This window comes from Furipterus horrens, unplaced genomic scaffold (assembly GCF_987537825.1).
Source record: "Furipterus horrens unplaced genomic scaffold, mFurHor1.1.pri manual_scaffold_2, whole genome shotgun sequence".
Lineage (NCBI taxonomy): Eukaryota > Metazoa > Chordata > Mammalia > Chiroptera > Furipteridae > Furipterus > Furipterus horrens.
Genome location: NW_028327172.1, coordinates 4,244,954 through 4,260,977, shown reverse-complemented (window position 1 = coordinate 4,260,977; position 16,024 = coordinate 4,244,954). Strand labels below are relative to the sequence as shown.

Genomic DNA, 16,024 nt, shown 5'->3' with positions numbered 1-16,024 from the left:
CCCCTGCCCCCTAACCCTAAGCCTGACCCTTTCACAGAGCAGGCGTGTATTTAACATTTTTTATACACGTTGTCATTTCCTTCGCCAGCAAAGTCGCACTGGTTTATAGCACTGTGCGCATGTGATCAAAATCACATCCCTGAAAGAAACTAATTTTCAGGATATTTGCGAGGCATGACAGCTGAAATGATATTTTGTTGGTTTAAATACTATTCGGTTTCTAGCTACCTTTGCTGCTCCCCTGTGTACATTATCCATTTCTGTTTTTCTGTGAAAACGTCTTCACATTCCTTGACATTTTTGCTCTTTTTCACTTTGCACTGCTTTGTGAGAGCTCTTCAGCCGTGGGCACTGGTAGCCCTACTGTGTGTGCTGCAAACATTCTGTGATTGGTCCTCTGCGCTCGGGGTGTCTTTGCGTGTGGAGCAGCGTTGTGTACGCGCCCCCAGCCCACCTTTCCTTCGCGACCTCCCTCGCTGGCTGGGCACCTGCACCTGCCGGGCCGCCCCCCAGCCGCAGCCCCTTGGAAGTTTCCTTGTTGACGGCCCTGTGCCTTCCATCGAATTCTCTGAGCGCCTGGGACTAATCTGAGTCTTGGCTGAAGAGCAGGATCTAACTGCAGTCTGCTCCCTCCCCAAAGCTAACCATCTGAGCGGGCTGTGTGGGCTAATTCTTGCCCACAGTTCACGTGCAGGACCTCCTCCTACACCAGGGCAGCAGCGGGGGCGGGGAGGGGCGCCTGTCCCCGCCGGGAGTCACCGTACCTAGCCCACGTCCCCACTTTTCAAACTCCCGTGGGAGGTCTGCGGAGGCACAGGCAGCCCACGCGCCACGACCTGGGGGACAGGACAGCCCACGCGCCACGACCTGGGGGACAGGACAGCCCACGCGCCACAACCTGGGGGACAGGACAGCCCACGCGCCACGACCTGGGGGACAGGACAGCCCACGCGCCACGACCTGGGGGACAGGACAGCCCGCGCGCCACGACCTGGGGGACAGGGCAGCCCGCGCGCCACGACCTGGGGGACAGGAAAGGGCTTCTCATCCTGAAAGACTCTCTCAGGCTGTGGAAGAAAATGACTCCTCTTGTTGAGCCAGAACGTGGTCATAACAAAGGCCACTGGGCTGTAAACCAAGACATCTGCTCCTGGCCTGGCTCTGCCACTGATTTGCGCTGGGATTTGGGGACAGTCCCTTCACCTCCCTGGCCCTCGGCCTCTTTGTGAGAGAAATGGGGACCATACGAATGTCAAGGCCCCATTCAGCTCCCCCCGGTACGACTTTGCGATCTGCTGGGCAGCAGAGTCAGGGACACAAGGCCTGGAGCAGACCCTCGACCTTGTCCCTCGCTCCACAGGGGCCTCCACCAGTCCTGCTCTGCCGGCTGTCTGCCCGAGGCCTTCCCCAGGGGCGCACCCCAAGGTGGAAGCTTCAGCACGTGGTTTCCAGCACTTTGGCCCTGGGCGAGTTCCTTAACCCCTCCATGCTCAGCTCCCTCGTGCATGAGATGGGACGATGAAAGGGACCTCCTCCTAGAACCGACAGCGTGGAAGGCTCAGCACCACGAAGTGCCTGTCACGGCACCTGATGCGCCGTCAGTGCTGGGGAAGATGGCGCTGGCCTGAAGGGTGGTTAGGAAACTGACGTGGGAGCCCTAGTTTCTGGCCCCTCGTCCTCAGAGTGCTCCCTGCAGCTCAGAAGCAGGACGCTAGGCACAGGCTCTGCTTTTCAAGGATGCGTTCGGCCTCCACACTGGGGGCACCGGAACAAGCCCCAGGGGCCTGAATTCAACCATTGGCTGCAGGGCAGCGCCGTTCTCAAAGCTGCTCATCGGGAGGCTGGCGGAGCCGGGGCCTTTCCGGGCTTCCTGGCCAGCCGGGGAGCCTGGTCTCCACTTCCTCCGCGTGTCCTGTGGCCCGCGGGTGCGTTTGTCTGAGCAGAGGGGCAGAGGCCGCTGGCCGGGACAGGCCGCGCTCCTGCTGCGCGGCAGTGACTGAAGCTGCCCGGGAGCCGGAGCTCCCTGGGCCCAGAGCACCGGGGCCTGGAGAGGCAGCTACCCCGCGTCCGAACACTCTGAGAACGGCGCTGCCCGCAGCAGCAGCCCCGGGCTGCCGGGCACCTGCGCGCATCAGGCACAAGGTGGCAGAGTCGGCCATCGCCCACAGAGAAGATAACGTGGTTGTCCTGCTGCTGGCAAGGAAAGCAGCTCTGAGGTGACACTTTGTTCTGCTCAGGCTGCTGGGACAAAGCACCTCACGCTGGGGACTCACACGCAGAGGCGGTCTCAGCCCTGGAGGCTGGCGCTTTGAGGCTCAGGCACCCGCAGGGCTGCGCCCTCTGAGGCCGAGGGACGCTCCGCTCCAGCCCCTCCCGGCTCCCTTGGAGTTCCTTGGCTTATAGACACAGCACCCCGATCCCTGCCTTCATGTGGACATGGAGCCCTCCCTGTGCACATGTCTGTGTCCTCATCTGCTTCTTTTGTAAGGACACCTGTCTCAGTGAATTAGGGGCCCTTCCCCGGTGTGACCGCATCCTAACTGACCACACCTGCAACGGCCCTGTTTCTAAAGGTGGGCACATCCTGAGGTCCTAGGGGTCAGGGTTTCACCTGAATGTGGGGGGACAGAAACAACTCAAGCCCTAACAGTGGGTTTCCCCGTGGGGTGGGGGTGGGGGGAGGACTGAGTCCAATGTATCTGTTTCAAAGCTCCTGGGAGACCACGGCCCGGTGTCTCCTAGGCCTCTGGCAGGGAGGCGCTTAGAGGTCCTGGCGGCCCGTCCTCAGCTGACCGGTGGTCTCCCTGTCACTCGTGCTGCCTCCCGTGGGCCGGGACACCCCTCCGAGGAAGAACTCACTCTGCTTCCCTCCGTGGCCAGCTCCGTAACGCAGCTGGAGCCTCTCCCTGGAGCTCCGTCCCACGCACCCTGTCCCTCTGCTTTGGGTCACAGGCTGAGCACCTGCCTCGCCCCAGCAGCTCCGGGTCAGCGAACACCACGCGCCGGGACGCGCTAAGCGCGGCAAACGCACTCCGCGCCTGTGTTCGCACCACACTCGTAGGAGATGCGCGATTACTGACACCCCCATCCCACAGACGAAGGGGTGAGGCCCCGAGGGGCTCAGGGGCCGGCTCCCAGCAGCCCCGCAGGAAAGGCCAAGCAGGGTCAGCCTGGAGCGCCTGCTCCGCCCCCGAGACCAGGGAGCCGGCGGGCCCAGGCCGGCTCGGTCCCAGGGGCTGTCGCACCAGCGGGCGTGCCCCACGGCGCGGGGGCTGAGGAACACGGGACGCCCTCTGGGGGCAGAAGACCCCTCACACGGGTGCGTCTCAGCGACCCCTTCCGAAGGGGGCGGCTCGTCCACGGCCCTGGAATCGGGCTCCTCTGCAGCGCGGCGGCGGGCAGTGGAGACAGCACCCTGGGGACCTGCCACGCCCCGTCTGGGGCTCCGGCGGACTCCCGCACCCACGTTACCGGCCGCCCATCTCTAAGTCTTCTCCCGCCCACGGGTCCAAACGGACTCAGTTTTGTGGGCTCCACGCTGGAAACTGCCCGCCGAGTGTGGACCCCCCTTACCTGCCGTGTGAGGCTCGTGCGGGTCTGTGAGTCCCAGGCCGGGCTGGCGGGTGTCAACGGCCCTGCAGGGCGACAGGTGCTCGGCGCACGCGCGCCTGCGGTGCGGGCGGACCCCGCGGCCTCCTGTGCCTGCGGTCCGCTCCGTGACCTCGATGCGTGACCCGGGCGCCGGGCCCTCGGAGCAGCGAGGGGAGCAGGGCGGGGTCCGCGGCGCGGGCCTCCGGTGACTGTGCTGCCCACGGGCTCCCTTCCGCGTCGTGTCAGCGCAGCAGGCGCAGCGGCGCTTGCCGCAGGGCATCGTGGGCCGCGCTCAGCTTCCTGTGCCCGCGCCGGAAGGGGCGGGGCCGGGGGCCGGGTGGACGCACGTGCGCCGACGCGACGCTGCGCCTGCGCGCCTCCAGCGCCTCCGTGTTCCGCCCCCCGCCCCCTCCGCGCGGGGTCGGTAGTGAGCCTGGGGGCGGAAGGCAGGAAACGCTCGCCGCGAGACGGGGAAACTAGGGACTGCTGCGCCTGCCCCCGCGGGGTTTCGTTTTGTGGCATCCGTCACCCCACCGTCCCGATGGGGCGCAGGAAAGGGGGGACACGGGATCCTCCTGTTCTGCTCCCCTTCCCTGACTTCCCGGCGCCCTCCGCCCTCCGCCGCGTCGCCGGGGTCCTGCGCCTCGTGCCCTGCGCGCCCTGCAAGCCCAGAGACCCTCGGGCCCCAGGCTGCCGTGGGCGCCCCCGTGTCCCGCCCACCTGCGCGGAGGGACGGCCCGTGCCTGGCTCGCAGGTGACTCCTGAGCGCGCTTCTCACTTGGCTCCGCGGCCGGACGCGGTTGGACAAAATATAAAGGGGGGGGGGGGGCAGCTGAGAGGCCCGGCGACAGCAGCAAACCCGTCGGTACCAGCTCCGCGGCCGTCCTGCGACACTGTTTTTAAACTCAGGTAGGAACTCCTTCAGAGTCTCTCCAGAGATGCTCTGTTTGCTCCCGTGGGAGGCAAGTCATTGGGAAGGGTTAGTTTTAACGAGCAGAGAGGAGAGAACACTGAGCCGGGATACACGGCTAAAACGTGTTTTATCCAGAAAAACAAGAGGGATCTGTTTGCAGTGCACAGCCAAGGGACACAAAACCACCTTTCCAGGGACACGCATGGCGACGCGCAGGGCGTCTGAGCTCTGGAGCGGGGCTGGCCCGGGGCGCGGGGCGGCGGGGACCCTCGCGTGGCTCAATCACACGGAGCCCGCCGGCCGGGACCTCCGAGCCCCGCCCGCCTCCAGGGACCGAGGTCCGAGGGGCGACTGCGTTCCCCGAGAACTTCGCGTGCGCCGGTCTTCCCCGTGGACTGACTCAGACGCCTCGGGCAGCTGCGCGCGGAGCGTCGGTGCCCCAGCGGCCTGGCACCTGCGCCCCGCCCGGCTCCACGCAGCCGCGCGCGTCACCCGCAGGCCCCCGGCTCGGGCAGAGGCCGCCTGCGCTCGGCAGGGCAGCAGGGCCGCGCGGTGAGCGGAGCCGGGCGCGGGAAGGAGGCGGCACAGCGGCGCACGTGGGAGGGCCTCCCGGCCAACCTCCGGACTGTCCCGGTCCCAGGCTGGGGGACGGTTCGGAGGGGCCCAGGGGAGCACCAGGCTCCATGGAGCAAAGGTGGCCTGAGGGCCTCCTTCTCTGTCCAGGTTTCCAGCTCTTGGGTGTGGCCTGGGCACGGCCAGCGCCTCGAGTGTCCCCCCCCGCCCCCACCGTGGGGAGCTGCCCACAGGGCTGTGTGCGGCCTCCACGCCGCCTTTCACGACAGCAGTGGAATCCGTTCCCACGCACAGGGACACAGCACGCTGGTTGCTGGGGGAGGGGATATAAGGGCACTAACGGTAATGGAGAAAAAATACAATAAAGATTAAACTTTTAAAATCCATTCCCTTCCTCTCTCCGCCCGAGACTTCACTGTGGGGCTGCGTGCTGGCCGGGGAGACGGCAGTCGTATGGTTCGCTGTCCTTTGTTAGAAGGTAAACTGAGCTCGTACTCTATCCCACTATCTTCTCTTCGGGAGTAACAGACTCTTCCCGGTTTGGCTCTCATCGCCTTTCCCTCCGCAGGCACTTCGGCCAGCGCGTCGCCTCCTCTCCGTGTGTGTGCTCAGTACCAGCTCTTCTTCTCGGGTTCACAGCATGTTCACCTCTCACTCACTGAAGTAGCGTCTTTCTTTTGACCATCTTCTCAGTTTATTGTCCATTTGTATTCCACCACCAGATTTCCCACTTTGGAAATGACCCTATTCTTAAATGTCTTCACTTCTTCACAACACATCCTCTAATTAACTCGGTGTAAGCCGTTGTCTGTACTTGTCACTCAACGAAAACCGCACCGTGGCAGCATCTCCACAGGCCGCTTGTCCTCATCTCCCTGTAGTGGTCATTATAGCTCAGCGGTTCTGCACCTTCCTAACGCCGCGACCCTTTAACACACTTCCTCATGTTGTGACCCCCAGCCATAATAAAACATAGTGATTAATCACAAAAACAATATGTAATTATATATGTGTTTTCCGATGGTCTTAGGCGACCCCTGTGAAAGGGTCGTTTGACCCCCAGAGGGGTCGTGACCCACAGACTGAGAACCGCTGTTATAGCTGATCATCTCCTCTCCTTGAAGTTCTCTGCTTCCTGGATGCCACACCAACTAAACTTTCCTCATTAGTCCCCAGAATTAGGCTGCTCTTCTGTTACAGGCACCTCCCTGCCCGACACCAGTGCACACACAGTAGGCAGGATTGGTCTTGATTTAACTTTCTATCGTTAAACACACACACACAGACACACCCCTCTCTTGCCCTGACTGGTGTGGCTCAGTTGATTCAGTGTCACCCAGCAAAACAAAAGGTCACTGGTTTGAGTCCCAGTCAGGGCACATGCCTGGGTTGCAGGTTCAATCCCCTGTCATGGTACAGGTGAGAGGCACCCAGATTGAAGTTTCTCTTGTACAGCAATGTTTCTTTCCCTCTCTTTCTCCCTGTCTTCCCCTCTCTCTAAAAATAAATAAAAAATATTTTAAAAAATAAATAAAAATAATCTCTCTTGTCCTGACTGTGTTACTCAGTTGGTTAGAGCATCGTCCCCATATGCCAAGGTTGCAGATTTGATCTCTGGTCAGGGCACATACAAGAAACAACCAATAAATGCATAAACATTTATGTTTCTCACAAAAAATCAATCAATAAAAAAATTAAAAATGCAACAACCCTTCTTTCAGCTTCTTGGTCCATCTTCTAAGGCCGTGGTTTCAGATGTCACTTCTGTTCAACCAGCCTCTGTATTGTATCACCTGCTCATATACTTTCATTAAAGTTTATGTCCACAGGGACATCTGGTTCTTAACCTAAAGAACGAAAACCTAAGATGTCCCAATTGAGTTAATTCTCTTCTCTTTAAGTGTTAGTTAGTGGCTTGGAAAGTCACAGGAAAAGCTGCGTTTGTGGAAGTTTTAGTCAATTTCTCTTTTTTTCTTTCATAATGGTCATCTGACTGTATCATCCCCATGGTTTTTGGTTTGCTTTTCTGCGTATTTAAAGAGACAGTTGGTTAATGTTCCTTTGTATTCAGTGTTTTTCACTGAGCCATTCCACAGGACCAGTCTTTGGCCTATTGTAGACCCTCTTGCTTCAAAACCCAGCCGTAGATCAGAGATGCCAGGGAGCGCTGTCACTAATACTCCAGTCAAGGCACAGGCCACGATGAGCACAGTGAACGTGCCCAAGACCTGCACGGGCCAGTCAGCTATCAGGGCTGAGTAACTTTTTGTTATCTTGAGGGGTCTGGATGCCATGATGCACACCGAATGGCAGCAAAGTCGTGTGTTTCCTGGTTACCTTCACTATTTTATTTCTAATATCCACACTAGGTGGCACCAGAAAAGTGCTTTTCTTTATGACCTGCACTCAGGATTCATTCCCAAGGCGAACAATATTAAGCAGCAAAGAAGACCGGTTTTCTTGGTAGCAAAGTCATTTGATATTAATGAAATTCACACTAGATGGCAGCTGAGAGAAACTTTATGATCAAGTACACTCGGGTGTTATTCATCGCTTGCACACTAGATGGCAACAGAGCAGTGAGGCTTTGATGACCTTCACTAGTGATCGCTGATTTGCACGCCAGGTGACAACAGAGAAGTGCTATTCATGGCTGACGTGCAGCCGTTATTCCCTAGTTCAACACTAGATGGCAGAAGATAAGAGCTTTCCCCCTGAGCTCCGCTCAGGTGTTCTTTACAGGGTGCACACCAGATGGCTTCGGAGAATTGCTTTTCATGACGACACACTCAGGTGGTACTCACTGGTGGCACAGTTGATGAGAGCACAAAAAGGGCACTTTCTGGTTCCCTCCAGCCAGATGTTATTCCCACTCTGCCAACAAGATGACAGCAGAGCATTTCCTATTGAAAATACACATTAGTAAAATGGACCCTAAAATAGGGAAAACAGAAACATAAATTACCCATCCAGGCACCTCTTCCTCATGCTCATTGTCATCTCATTTTTCTGGGGTTTCTCTCTCTGGAAAGGGAAGGAACAAGGCAGAGTTGTTCGGCAGCTCCCCTAAGATCTGCCCCCACCCAGTGCCTTCATCTCCCCCAGCTGGGCACCCCCAGTGAGGATCCGTGAAGCGGAAGCCTCAGGGTCTACTGATTCTGATGTGTCCACTAGCACAGTTTATCACAATATACTGGACACACTGAGATAAAATAAGTAAATGTTAAACGGTAGAAATAGATTAATACTTGCAAGCGGCAAGCCTAAGACTGGGTTTGGACCTGGTGGGTGCAGGCTCTCACACTCCCAGTGGGACTAGGCCCCTCTCCAGCCCTCTGCCTGCAGGCCCGCCGGACCCCTGCTGCAGCTGGAACTGAGGGCCTCGACTAGACACCACTCGAGGAGTGTAATCCAGCGCGCACGTGGTGTGTCAGGACATGGGGCTGCTAGGAGGTCATTGGTTCACGAAGGTGGAGCCCTCCTGAAGGAATGAAAGTCTAGTCCCCTGCAAGAGCCTGGAGTGCAGTGTTCCCAAGGCTGCCACATTCTTGGGAGAAGACCCCAGGATGTCACGGCCCTTCCACAGAGGCAGAGAGGGCGCGGGACACAGGGAACTCAATGTGGCAAGTGGGAAGTGCCCAGAGGAAAGAGGCAGGGCCCCCTTCCATAGCCGTCAGGCAGCCTCTTTTGAGCCTCGAAGAACCTCATGGAAGAAAGGCAGGATGGCCTAGCAGGGCACGGAGAAGCCAGGGGCTTTGTTTCTCGGGGTGCTTGTGTGCTTGTGAGTTGGTTTTCCTGTCCTGACACTGCTGAGGGGGGACTGGGCCTCAGTGTGGCATCCTGGCTGATGCCAGACACCACAAACCGATGGAAGGACCTCACGCAAGCCCATGGCTCATTGGGAGGCTCTCTGAGCTGGAATTTCCAGTCAAAATTCCTCCTCTTCCTTCACACACACACCCCATTTTCCTCAGGACAGTGGGGGAGCTGTGGCTCCCAGTCACTGACGGACCTTCTGGAAAGTGCTTCCAGAGGTGAGGGTGCCTCTCATGGCAGAAGCCCCCACCCACAGCCACCCCAGCCTCAGGAAAGGGCAGGGTTAGTGTAAGACCGGGGCGGGTCAGGGTTCTTGCCCAACTGTCCCTCACTGAGCACGGCAGCTGCTCCCCGCAGGCCGCGTCTCGGCGTGAAAGTCAAGAACAACCAAAACCCACCCCGCAATGCCTTTCCCTCCATGGAGCCCGCACCTCTGGGACCGGGGGGGGGACATCCGGGGCTTCGTGGGCGTCTTTCACAGCAAAGAGGACCTTGCTGGGCACTGGAGTCACGGTCCACATGCCACGTGGAGCCCAGTTCCCACCATGTGGAAGGTGGTGGGTCCCGGTGAAGCCGGGGGGGGGGGGGGGCATGCAAGCACCCTGGGGGGCGAGGGGCTGGAGCCCCGTGGGCAGTGCTCCGGGCCGTGTGCTCTGGACATGTGCTGGAGGGAGGTCTCTGTCCTCCCACGGAGAGCCCTTCAGCGCTCCCCACTGTGTGCTGGGGGTGCGTCTGGCCAGAGGCGACTTTCCTAAACATGCACAAAAGTGACACAGAACCTAGCAGTGAGCCCTGCCCTCTGCCCTCAGAAAGCTCCAGTCTGATCAGAGATGACTCATGTCGACCAGCGAAAAGGACAGGGACAGGTCCTGCTCAGGGACAGGTCCGCTGTCTATAACAGCAAGAGAGTGTTCAGCAGCTACATGCTCCATGGGAGGAGCAAGTGATTCACCCCCAAGGCATCTTAGGGGTTTGTGAGTCAGCGAGCCCCTCCCTGCCCTGACTCTGGTGGGAGGGGATTTGGGCTGGCTATGCTGAGGTGAGGGCTTGGAGATTGTGTAATGGTTTTGTTGCTTTTTAACCAGGGTCAGGGGAGGCCGGTGGGTTAGCCCTTAGGGGAGTGGTGAGGGTTGGAACACAGAGGCCTGGGTGTGGCTCTCAGTTCACCTTTGGGATGGGCGGGGACAGAAGGCCAGGCCCTGCCCTTCCATTCTCCTCTTCACAACGGCCCTGTCTTAGCTCCTCTGTCTGGGACCTGAGCCTGGTGGACATTAAGGGCCCCTTCACCCAGGAAGGCCTTGCACCTGAAAGAGGAAACAGCCAGGTCAGGCTCAGGGAGAAGTCTGAGGTGAGCCAACCTCTGCAGCCAGCCCTTCTCTGACCCCAGACAGGGGTGCCCTGTGCAGCAGCCAAACACAGAGGAGGTGTGGGCCCAGCATCAGGTCCTGCCCTTGCCACCAACACAGGCAGGAGAGCAGAGCGTTGGCTCTGAGGCCAGGCTGACCCAGGCAGGGTTCCCGGCACTGCCACATGCCGGGCACACACTCTGGCCAGGTACTGACTCTCTCCGAGGCTCAGTTTCCTGATCTATAAAGGAGGGATGAGAACACCCCCCTCATCGACTGTCATTATATTTAAAGGAAATTCATGGAGGAACCAAGAAAGGTGCTCAGACAATAGCAGTTAAGACAAAAAGAAGTGTGGGCTGGGTGTGTGAGCTCCCTCTCAGCCCTCACGTCTATGACTCGGAGGACCTGCAGGACAGCCGAAGTCCTTTTCCCTTGGCCTCGTCTTTGGAGGAGGGAGGCTAGTGGTAGTCTTGCGTTTAGAGCATCGCATTCATGATTTCATTTGATTTTCACAACAAGCTGTTTTACTGATGACAAGATCAACTGAGAGGGGAAGGAGTCTGCCTGGGATAACGAATGTCACAAACTCACTTGTGCAGAGCACCCGCTAAGCACCAGGCCCTGGGTGGTGCGTTACCATACTCAATGCTGTCCAACGGTGGGGCAAAGGTGGAATGACCACTGTAAGGAGAAAGTATCTTCAGACCGAAAGGCAAAGGAAGTAACTTCATAGACCACAACAGTTTATTATAGGGCCATTTACTTTCCGGCAATGGGGCTGAGCAGAAAGCAGGCCCAGGAGTTTTGAGCAAATTATTCTCAGCTAACGACTCCTGGTTGCTGTGCTGCTTTTAATAATATGCAACAGGTACTGCTGATTGACAAGACAAAGCGACAAAGAATGCAGTGGCCCCAGTGGAACTGTCACCAGGTTGATATTCATCCTGGCCATCACTAACACAAGTATTTATGTTATGGTTTAAGGAACAAAGGTCATCCTTCACTAGAAGGCTTTGATGGGCATCCAAAGGACAATGGTTGGTCCAAGGTCACAGCCCGAAAGGACACGAAGACAGAGATCTACATCTACACATCCTCACCGTAATCCTCTGAGTTATTTGTTCCTGTTACAGACGAGGAAATTGGGAGAAGTTGCCCAAGGTGGCCCGGCTGCAATAGTGAAGCTGCAATCTCCCCAGAGGCAGCTGGTCCCCAGAACCTGAGCTCCTGACCCTGATCTCTGCTGGAAAATTAGGAGCAGAGTTAGGCCTGGCAAAAATCCAGGTCTCCTGACTCCCAACCTAGAGCTGTCCTGTTTCTTTTTTTAAAATTTGTTATTATAGTGAAATATACAAAAACATGCAATTTACCATCTTAGCCATTTTTGTGTACGATTCAGTAGTGTTACACCCACACTGTCATGCCACCAATCCCCAGAACATTTTCATCCTGCCAGACAAAGGTTCTTTAGTCATTAAACAATTCTCCCTTCCCCACAGCCCCTGGCAAGCACCATGCCACTTTCTGTCTCCATGTTTTGATTATTCTAGGTTGGAGCTCTCCTGTTTCTTAAAGTTCATCTCTGTGTTGCTCTTGAGTCTGTTCTCAGTGTCAACAGAACAAGTTTGGACAGCCGGGGCTGCAGGAGTTCAGGGGAGGCCAAGCTCCTCAGGGATGATGTGGTCAGGGAAGGCTGCCTGGAGGTGGAGGGATGGGAAGGAGAGGCCTGCACTCTTTGCCCAAGGAGGTGACTCAGGGATGCTTGGCCCCTGTGGCCTGCCCTTTGGTTTATGATGGCCACCTCAGCAGCACCAACCTTTGCCCCCAAGTGAGTGCCCGTCAGATGAGTGGAGGCACTAGGCCTCCTCAGTGGCCAGTGACTTGCCAAGGTCCTGGAGCAGCCTCTGGAACCATGGGGACGGGGCTCCGCAGCCAGTCCTTGCGAGGACCACAGCGCTCCTATGGCAAGCTCCAGGAGCCCTGGGGGAAGCCAGCGGGGGGCCAGCTGCGTCGCGCGCTGAGCCTCAGACAGGATCGTGGGAAGTCCAGAGCCTCAGATGGAGTCCCAGAAAGGCTGGACTCCCCTGATCAGGAGCAGCAGCCGGGAGGCCTAGGGGACACAGAAGAGCTGATCCAGGCTCAGCGAGGAGGCAGCCGGCGGTGGATGAGGCAATACCAACAGGTTTGACTGATGGCTGGATGAGTGCATGCTACAGGGAGAGGGTGGGGACACCCAGAGAGGGACCAAGGGCAGCCAAGGCTCCGGGGTAGAAGCCTACAGGGAGGGCCAAGGACCTAGAAGACAACAGAGCTTTTTTGGGAGATGAGGCTGGAGAGAAAGGTATCCAGGAACCATATTTCAGAGGGCCCTGACAGCATTTGGAATCTGTCCCAGAGGCACTGGGGAGTCACGGAAGGTTTTACAGCAAGTCCGTAATGTAGTCAGAGCTGTTTTAAGATGATTCATCTGGCGGCGTGTTTGATGGGTGGATCTTCCTGGAGGCAAGGAGATCAGCCAGAACAACTTCCCAGGGTTATATCCTGTGTTCCCCTTACCCTGGAAAGGGGGGATCCAGCCCCTCGTGGTGGGAGCTGCCCTCCTCAGGCCCCTGCCTCCTCCTGTAGAAGAAAGGATCCCTAGTGCTTCTGTCTCTGGGGTCTACCACCACCTCGTGGCTGTAGGTGGAACAACACCTGGAGTCCACCATCTGCCTTCAGACCTGTGTGACCTGATTTCCCCACTCCTGTCTCCCAGCAGGTGAGGAGAAGGTGGGAGAGCTTCGTTGCCAGCTTCCCCAGTGTGACCCTGAGCCGGCCAACCTCCCCGCAGCCCCCTCTGGGCACCAGCAGTTAAGGATGCTAGAAGCCATGGTGGTCCCTGCTGAGCTCGGATGAGACGGCCACATCTGCCGACCTACCTCTTTGTGGACTTGCCTTACGTGGCCCTGAGGCCTCTGCCACCAGCTAAACTGAGGGCCTTGTGTTGCCCTCTGCTCTGGCCTCCCTCTCCGTGGCCCTCTCGCAGCTAAGACCCCAACATGGCTGAGAAGAAGGGAGCACAGCTCTGCCTCCTGGTAGATTCTGCCCTCTGGAGGATGTCATGGGGTCCCCCTGGACAGTGACATGTATGAAGAGGGTCTTAGAAGCCTGCTCAGAAGTGAGGGTGTCGACACCGCTGGTCCCCACACAAGACTGGTCGTAAACTTTCAGGACAGAGCTCAGGGAAGCCAGAACCATGGCTGAGAGGCTCTCAAACCGGCCTTGTCATTGGACCATGTCCCTCCTGCCCTTCCTCCCTGCCAGCTGATGGTGGTGGGTGGGGCATGGCCTCCCACACAGCCTGCCAGCCCCCTGAGGGCAAGGAGCTAGTCTGGGGCCTGGATATTGTCACTTTGATCCTTACAGTATGCTGATGAAGAAAACAGGGAAGCCTTCCCTCCCCATGTGACAGAGGGGAAACTGAGGCCCAGAAGATTGCCTGGCATCCCTGGCCCCATGCCACACAGGCCCCAGCACTGGGGTGGAATAAAGTTTGCTGAAATCAAGTAAATGATTTGCCTAGTGACTAACTCACCCCTAAGCCTCTCTCAGCAACCCCTTTTGGGGGCAGGCCCGGCCCAGAGCTTCCAGAATGGCAGGGCAGGGGCACCAAGGGCAGGTCACCCTGCCCAGACCTAGCTCCCTAGGAGGCTGGGTCTTTCCTGCCACTTCTCTCTTCTCTTGACCTCAGAGCAATTGCCACATCACTGTGTGCTGACTGCAGCCAGCTTCAGAGGACCTGGCTGTCACGGGCATCTTGCCTTTGTGCCCTGCCCTGTAGAGCAAGGCTTACTCTGAGGCTCATAGAGGGTTAGGGGCTCACCCAGGGCCGCCCAGAGGGGAGTGGCTAACCCCAAAGAGCCTGAGCTCTTTGAGGCACACTGGTACTTTATGGGGGGTCCCTGGAATCCTTTTGCTTCAAGCAAACCCAAGTTTAAAGGTAAAGGAACGACTGTAAGCATCCTGGTGCGGGTCTGTCCTGGGGTGGCGGGAGTACCTGCAGGTCCAAGACTGAGAGGAGGTTCCCTGTTTCCCCAGAGCTCAGAAGCCTGGCAGGGCTATTGAGGAGCACGGGGGGTCCTGGGACATTTTTGTCCCAGACAGCCAGTGGGATCAGAGATTGGGATGCTGGCGTGGAACCTGGACTGTGGGAGCTGACCAAAAGCTTCAAGCCCAATTAGCCACAAGGTTTAGGTGTCCCCTGCCCAGCACCCTCCTGCAGTAGCCCCTGGAGGTGTCTCTGAGGGATTCCAGGACACCAGGGAAGATAGTTTGAGTCCAGAGCTCTGACAAAGCCTCTGCATATCCAGAGAAGGAAACTGAGCCAGAATGGGATGGGAGTTCTCATCCTCCAGGTCTCTGCCCTGGAGGTTCATCCTGATTTATTTGTCCCCAGGAATTCCACAGCCCAACACTCTGCTGTTCTTCCACATGTCTCACTCTGTGATCAGTTTGTCCAGCTATAAGTTTCTGTCGATCACAAAACAGAAATTTCCACGGGCACCCAGCTTGCTCACCACTGGGACCCCATGCCCCACTCGAGCCTGGCGCGTAGTAGGTGCTCAATATGTGGTTGCCAAGAGAACAAGAGACTGGCCCAAAGTCATTCACTGAGTTGGTAGCTGATCCAGGCCCACAGGGCACAGGGCAGGGGCCTTCTACTCAGACAGAACAATTTGACCCAGCCTCAGCAGCATCCCTACCACCAGGGAGCACATGTCCAGGACCGTTGGCAGAGGTTTCACCAAAACGCACACAGAGACTTTGACAGGTGTTTCCAAAGATGGCCTAAGCCACCATTCCAATGGCACACGCCATCTTTCATTGTGTCTTTACCATACCTCCCATTGAGAGAGGCATTCTACGCGGGCCTTGGGACCTGCTTTGGCCAATAGAACACCAGGAAACAGTGTCTGAGACCTCTGGGCTAGGCCCTAAGAGGCTTTGCAGCTGCCTTGGGGACGAGTCCAGGCGATCCTGCTAGTGGGTTGGAAGGTGGCACCCAGACACCATGTTCTAATCCCTAGAACCTGTGAATTTCACCCTACTTGGAAAAAAAGGTCCTTGCAGATATAATTATGAAGGTTCTTGAGATGACCTCAGCTTGGATTACAGGGCGAGGGGCCTAAGCCCAAGGACAAGTAACCTGATAACAGAGAATCACAAAGGAAAGGACACAGAAGAGGGCCAAGCCAGAGGTTGGAGTGCTGTGGCCACAAGCCCAGGAAGCCCAGGATGGCCGACAGTCCCCAGAAGCTGGAAGAGGCAGAAAGGATCCTCCCCTAGAACCTCCAGAGGGAGCTCAGCCCTGCCAGCACTTGGTTTCAGACTTCTGAACTTGTTTTAAGACATCAAGTTCAGGAAAATGTTACAGCAGCCCCAGGAAACTCACACCGCGTGTTCATGATTCCACCTGGCAGAGTGTGGCAGAGTGTGGCACCAAACCTGATGTCCCAGCTAGGCAAGTCCCAACCTTCCTTGCAGTCAGGTGTGGCCATGTACCCGAGTTCTCCCCAGTACAATGTGGGCAGCAGTGACAGGCACACCTCCCAGACAGAGTCATGAAACCTTCTTGCCCACCACCCCCCTCACTGGCCAGCCTGAAGCAAAGGGTCCAAGGGGACTCCATCCAAGGCTAGGGGATGGCAGTGACGCTGAAGCAGAACCCCCGGCCACCCATTTGGACTGTGATTGGAATGCAAATAGATGTCACTGTGCTAAGCCACTGATTTGGGGTTGCTCC

The 16,024-nt window shown here is 57.5% G+C and overlaps 1 protein-coding gene across 2 annotated transcripts; it reads left to right on the top strand.

Moving 5' to 3' along the window:
- The first annotated feature begins 12,074 nt into the window (after positions 1 to 12,074).
- On the top strand, positions 12,075 to 13,792 carry CUNH11orf86 (chromosome unknown C11orf86 homolog). Of its 2 annotated transcripts, none has more exons than XM_090267438.1 (2): positions 12,075 to 12,424; positions 13,001 to 13,792. In XM_090267438.1, the coding sequence occupies exons 1-2, from the start codon at positions 12,086 to 12,088 to the stop codon at positions 13,094 to 13,096; spliced, it is 435 nt and encodes a 144-aa protein (XP_090123564.1). In that variant the 5' UTR covers positions 12,075 to 12,085; the 3' UTR covers positions 13,097 to 13,792. The 2 variants fall into 2 exon arrangements, with proteins under 2 accessions (XP_090123564.1, XP_090123563.1); XM_090267437.1 differs by having other exon boundaries at positions 12,998 to 13,792.
- The last annotated feature ends 2,232 nt before the right edge of the window (positions 13,793 to 16,024 follow it).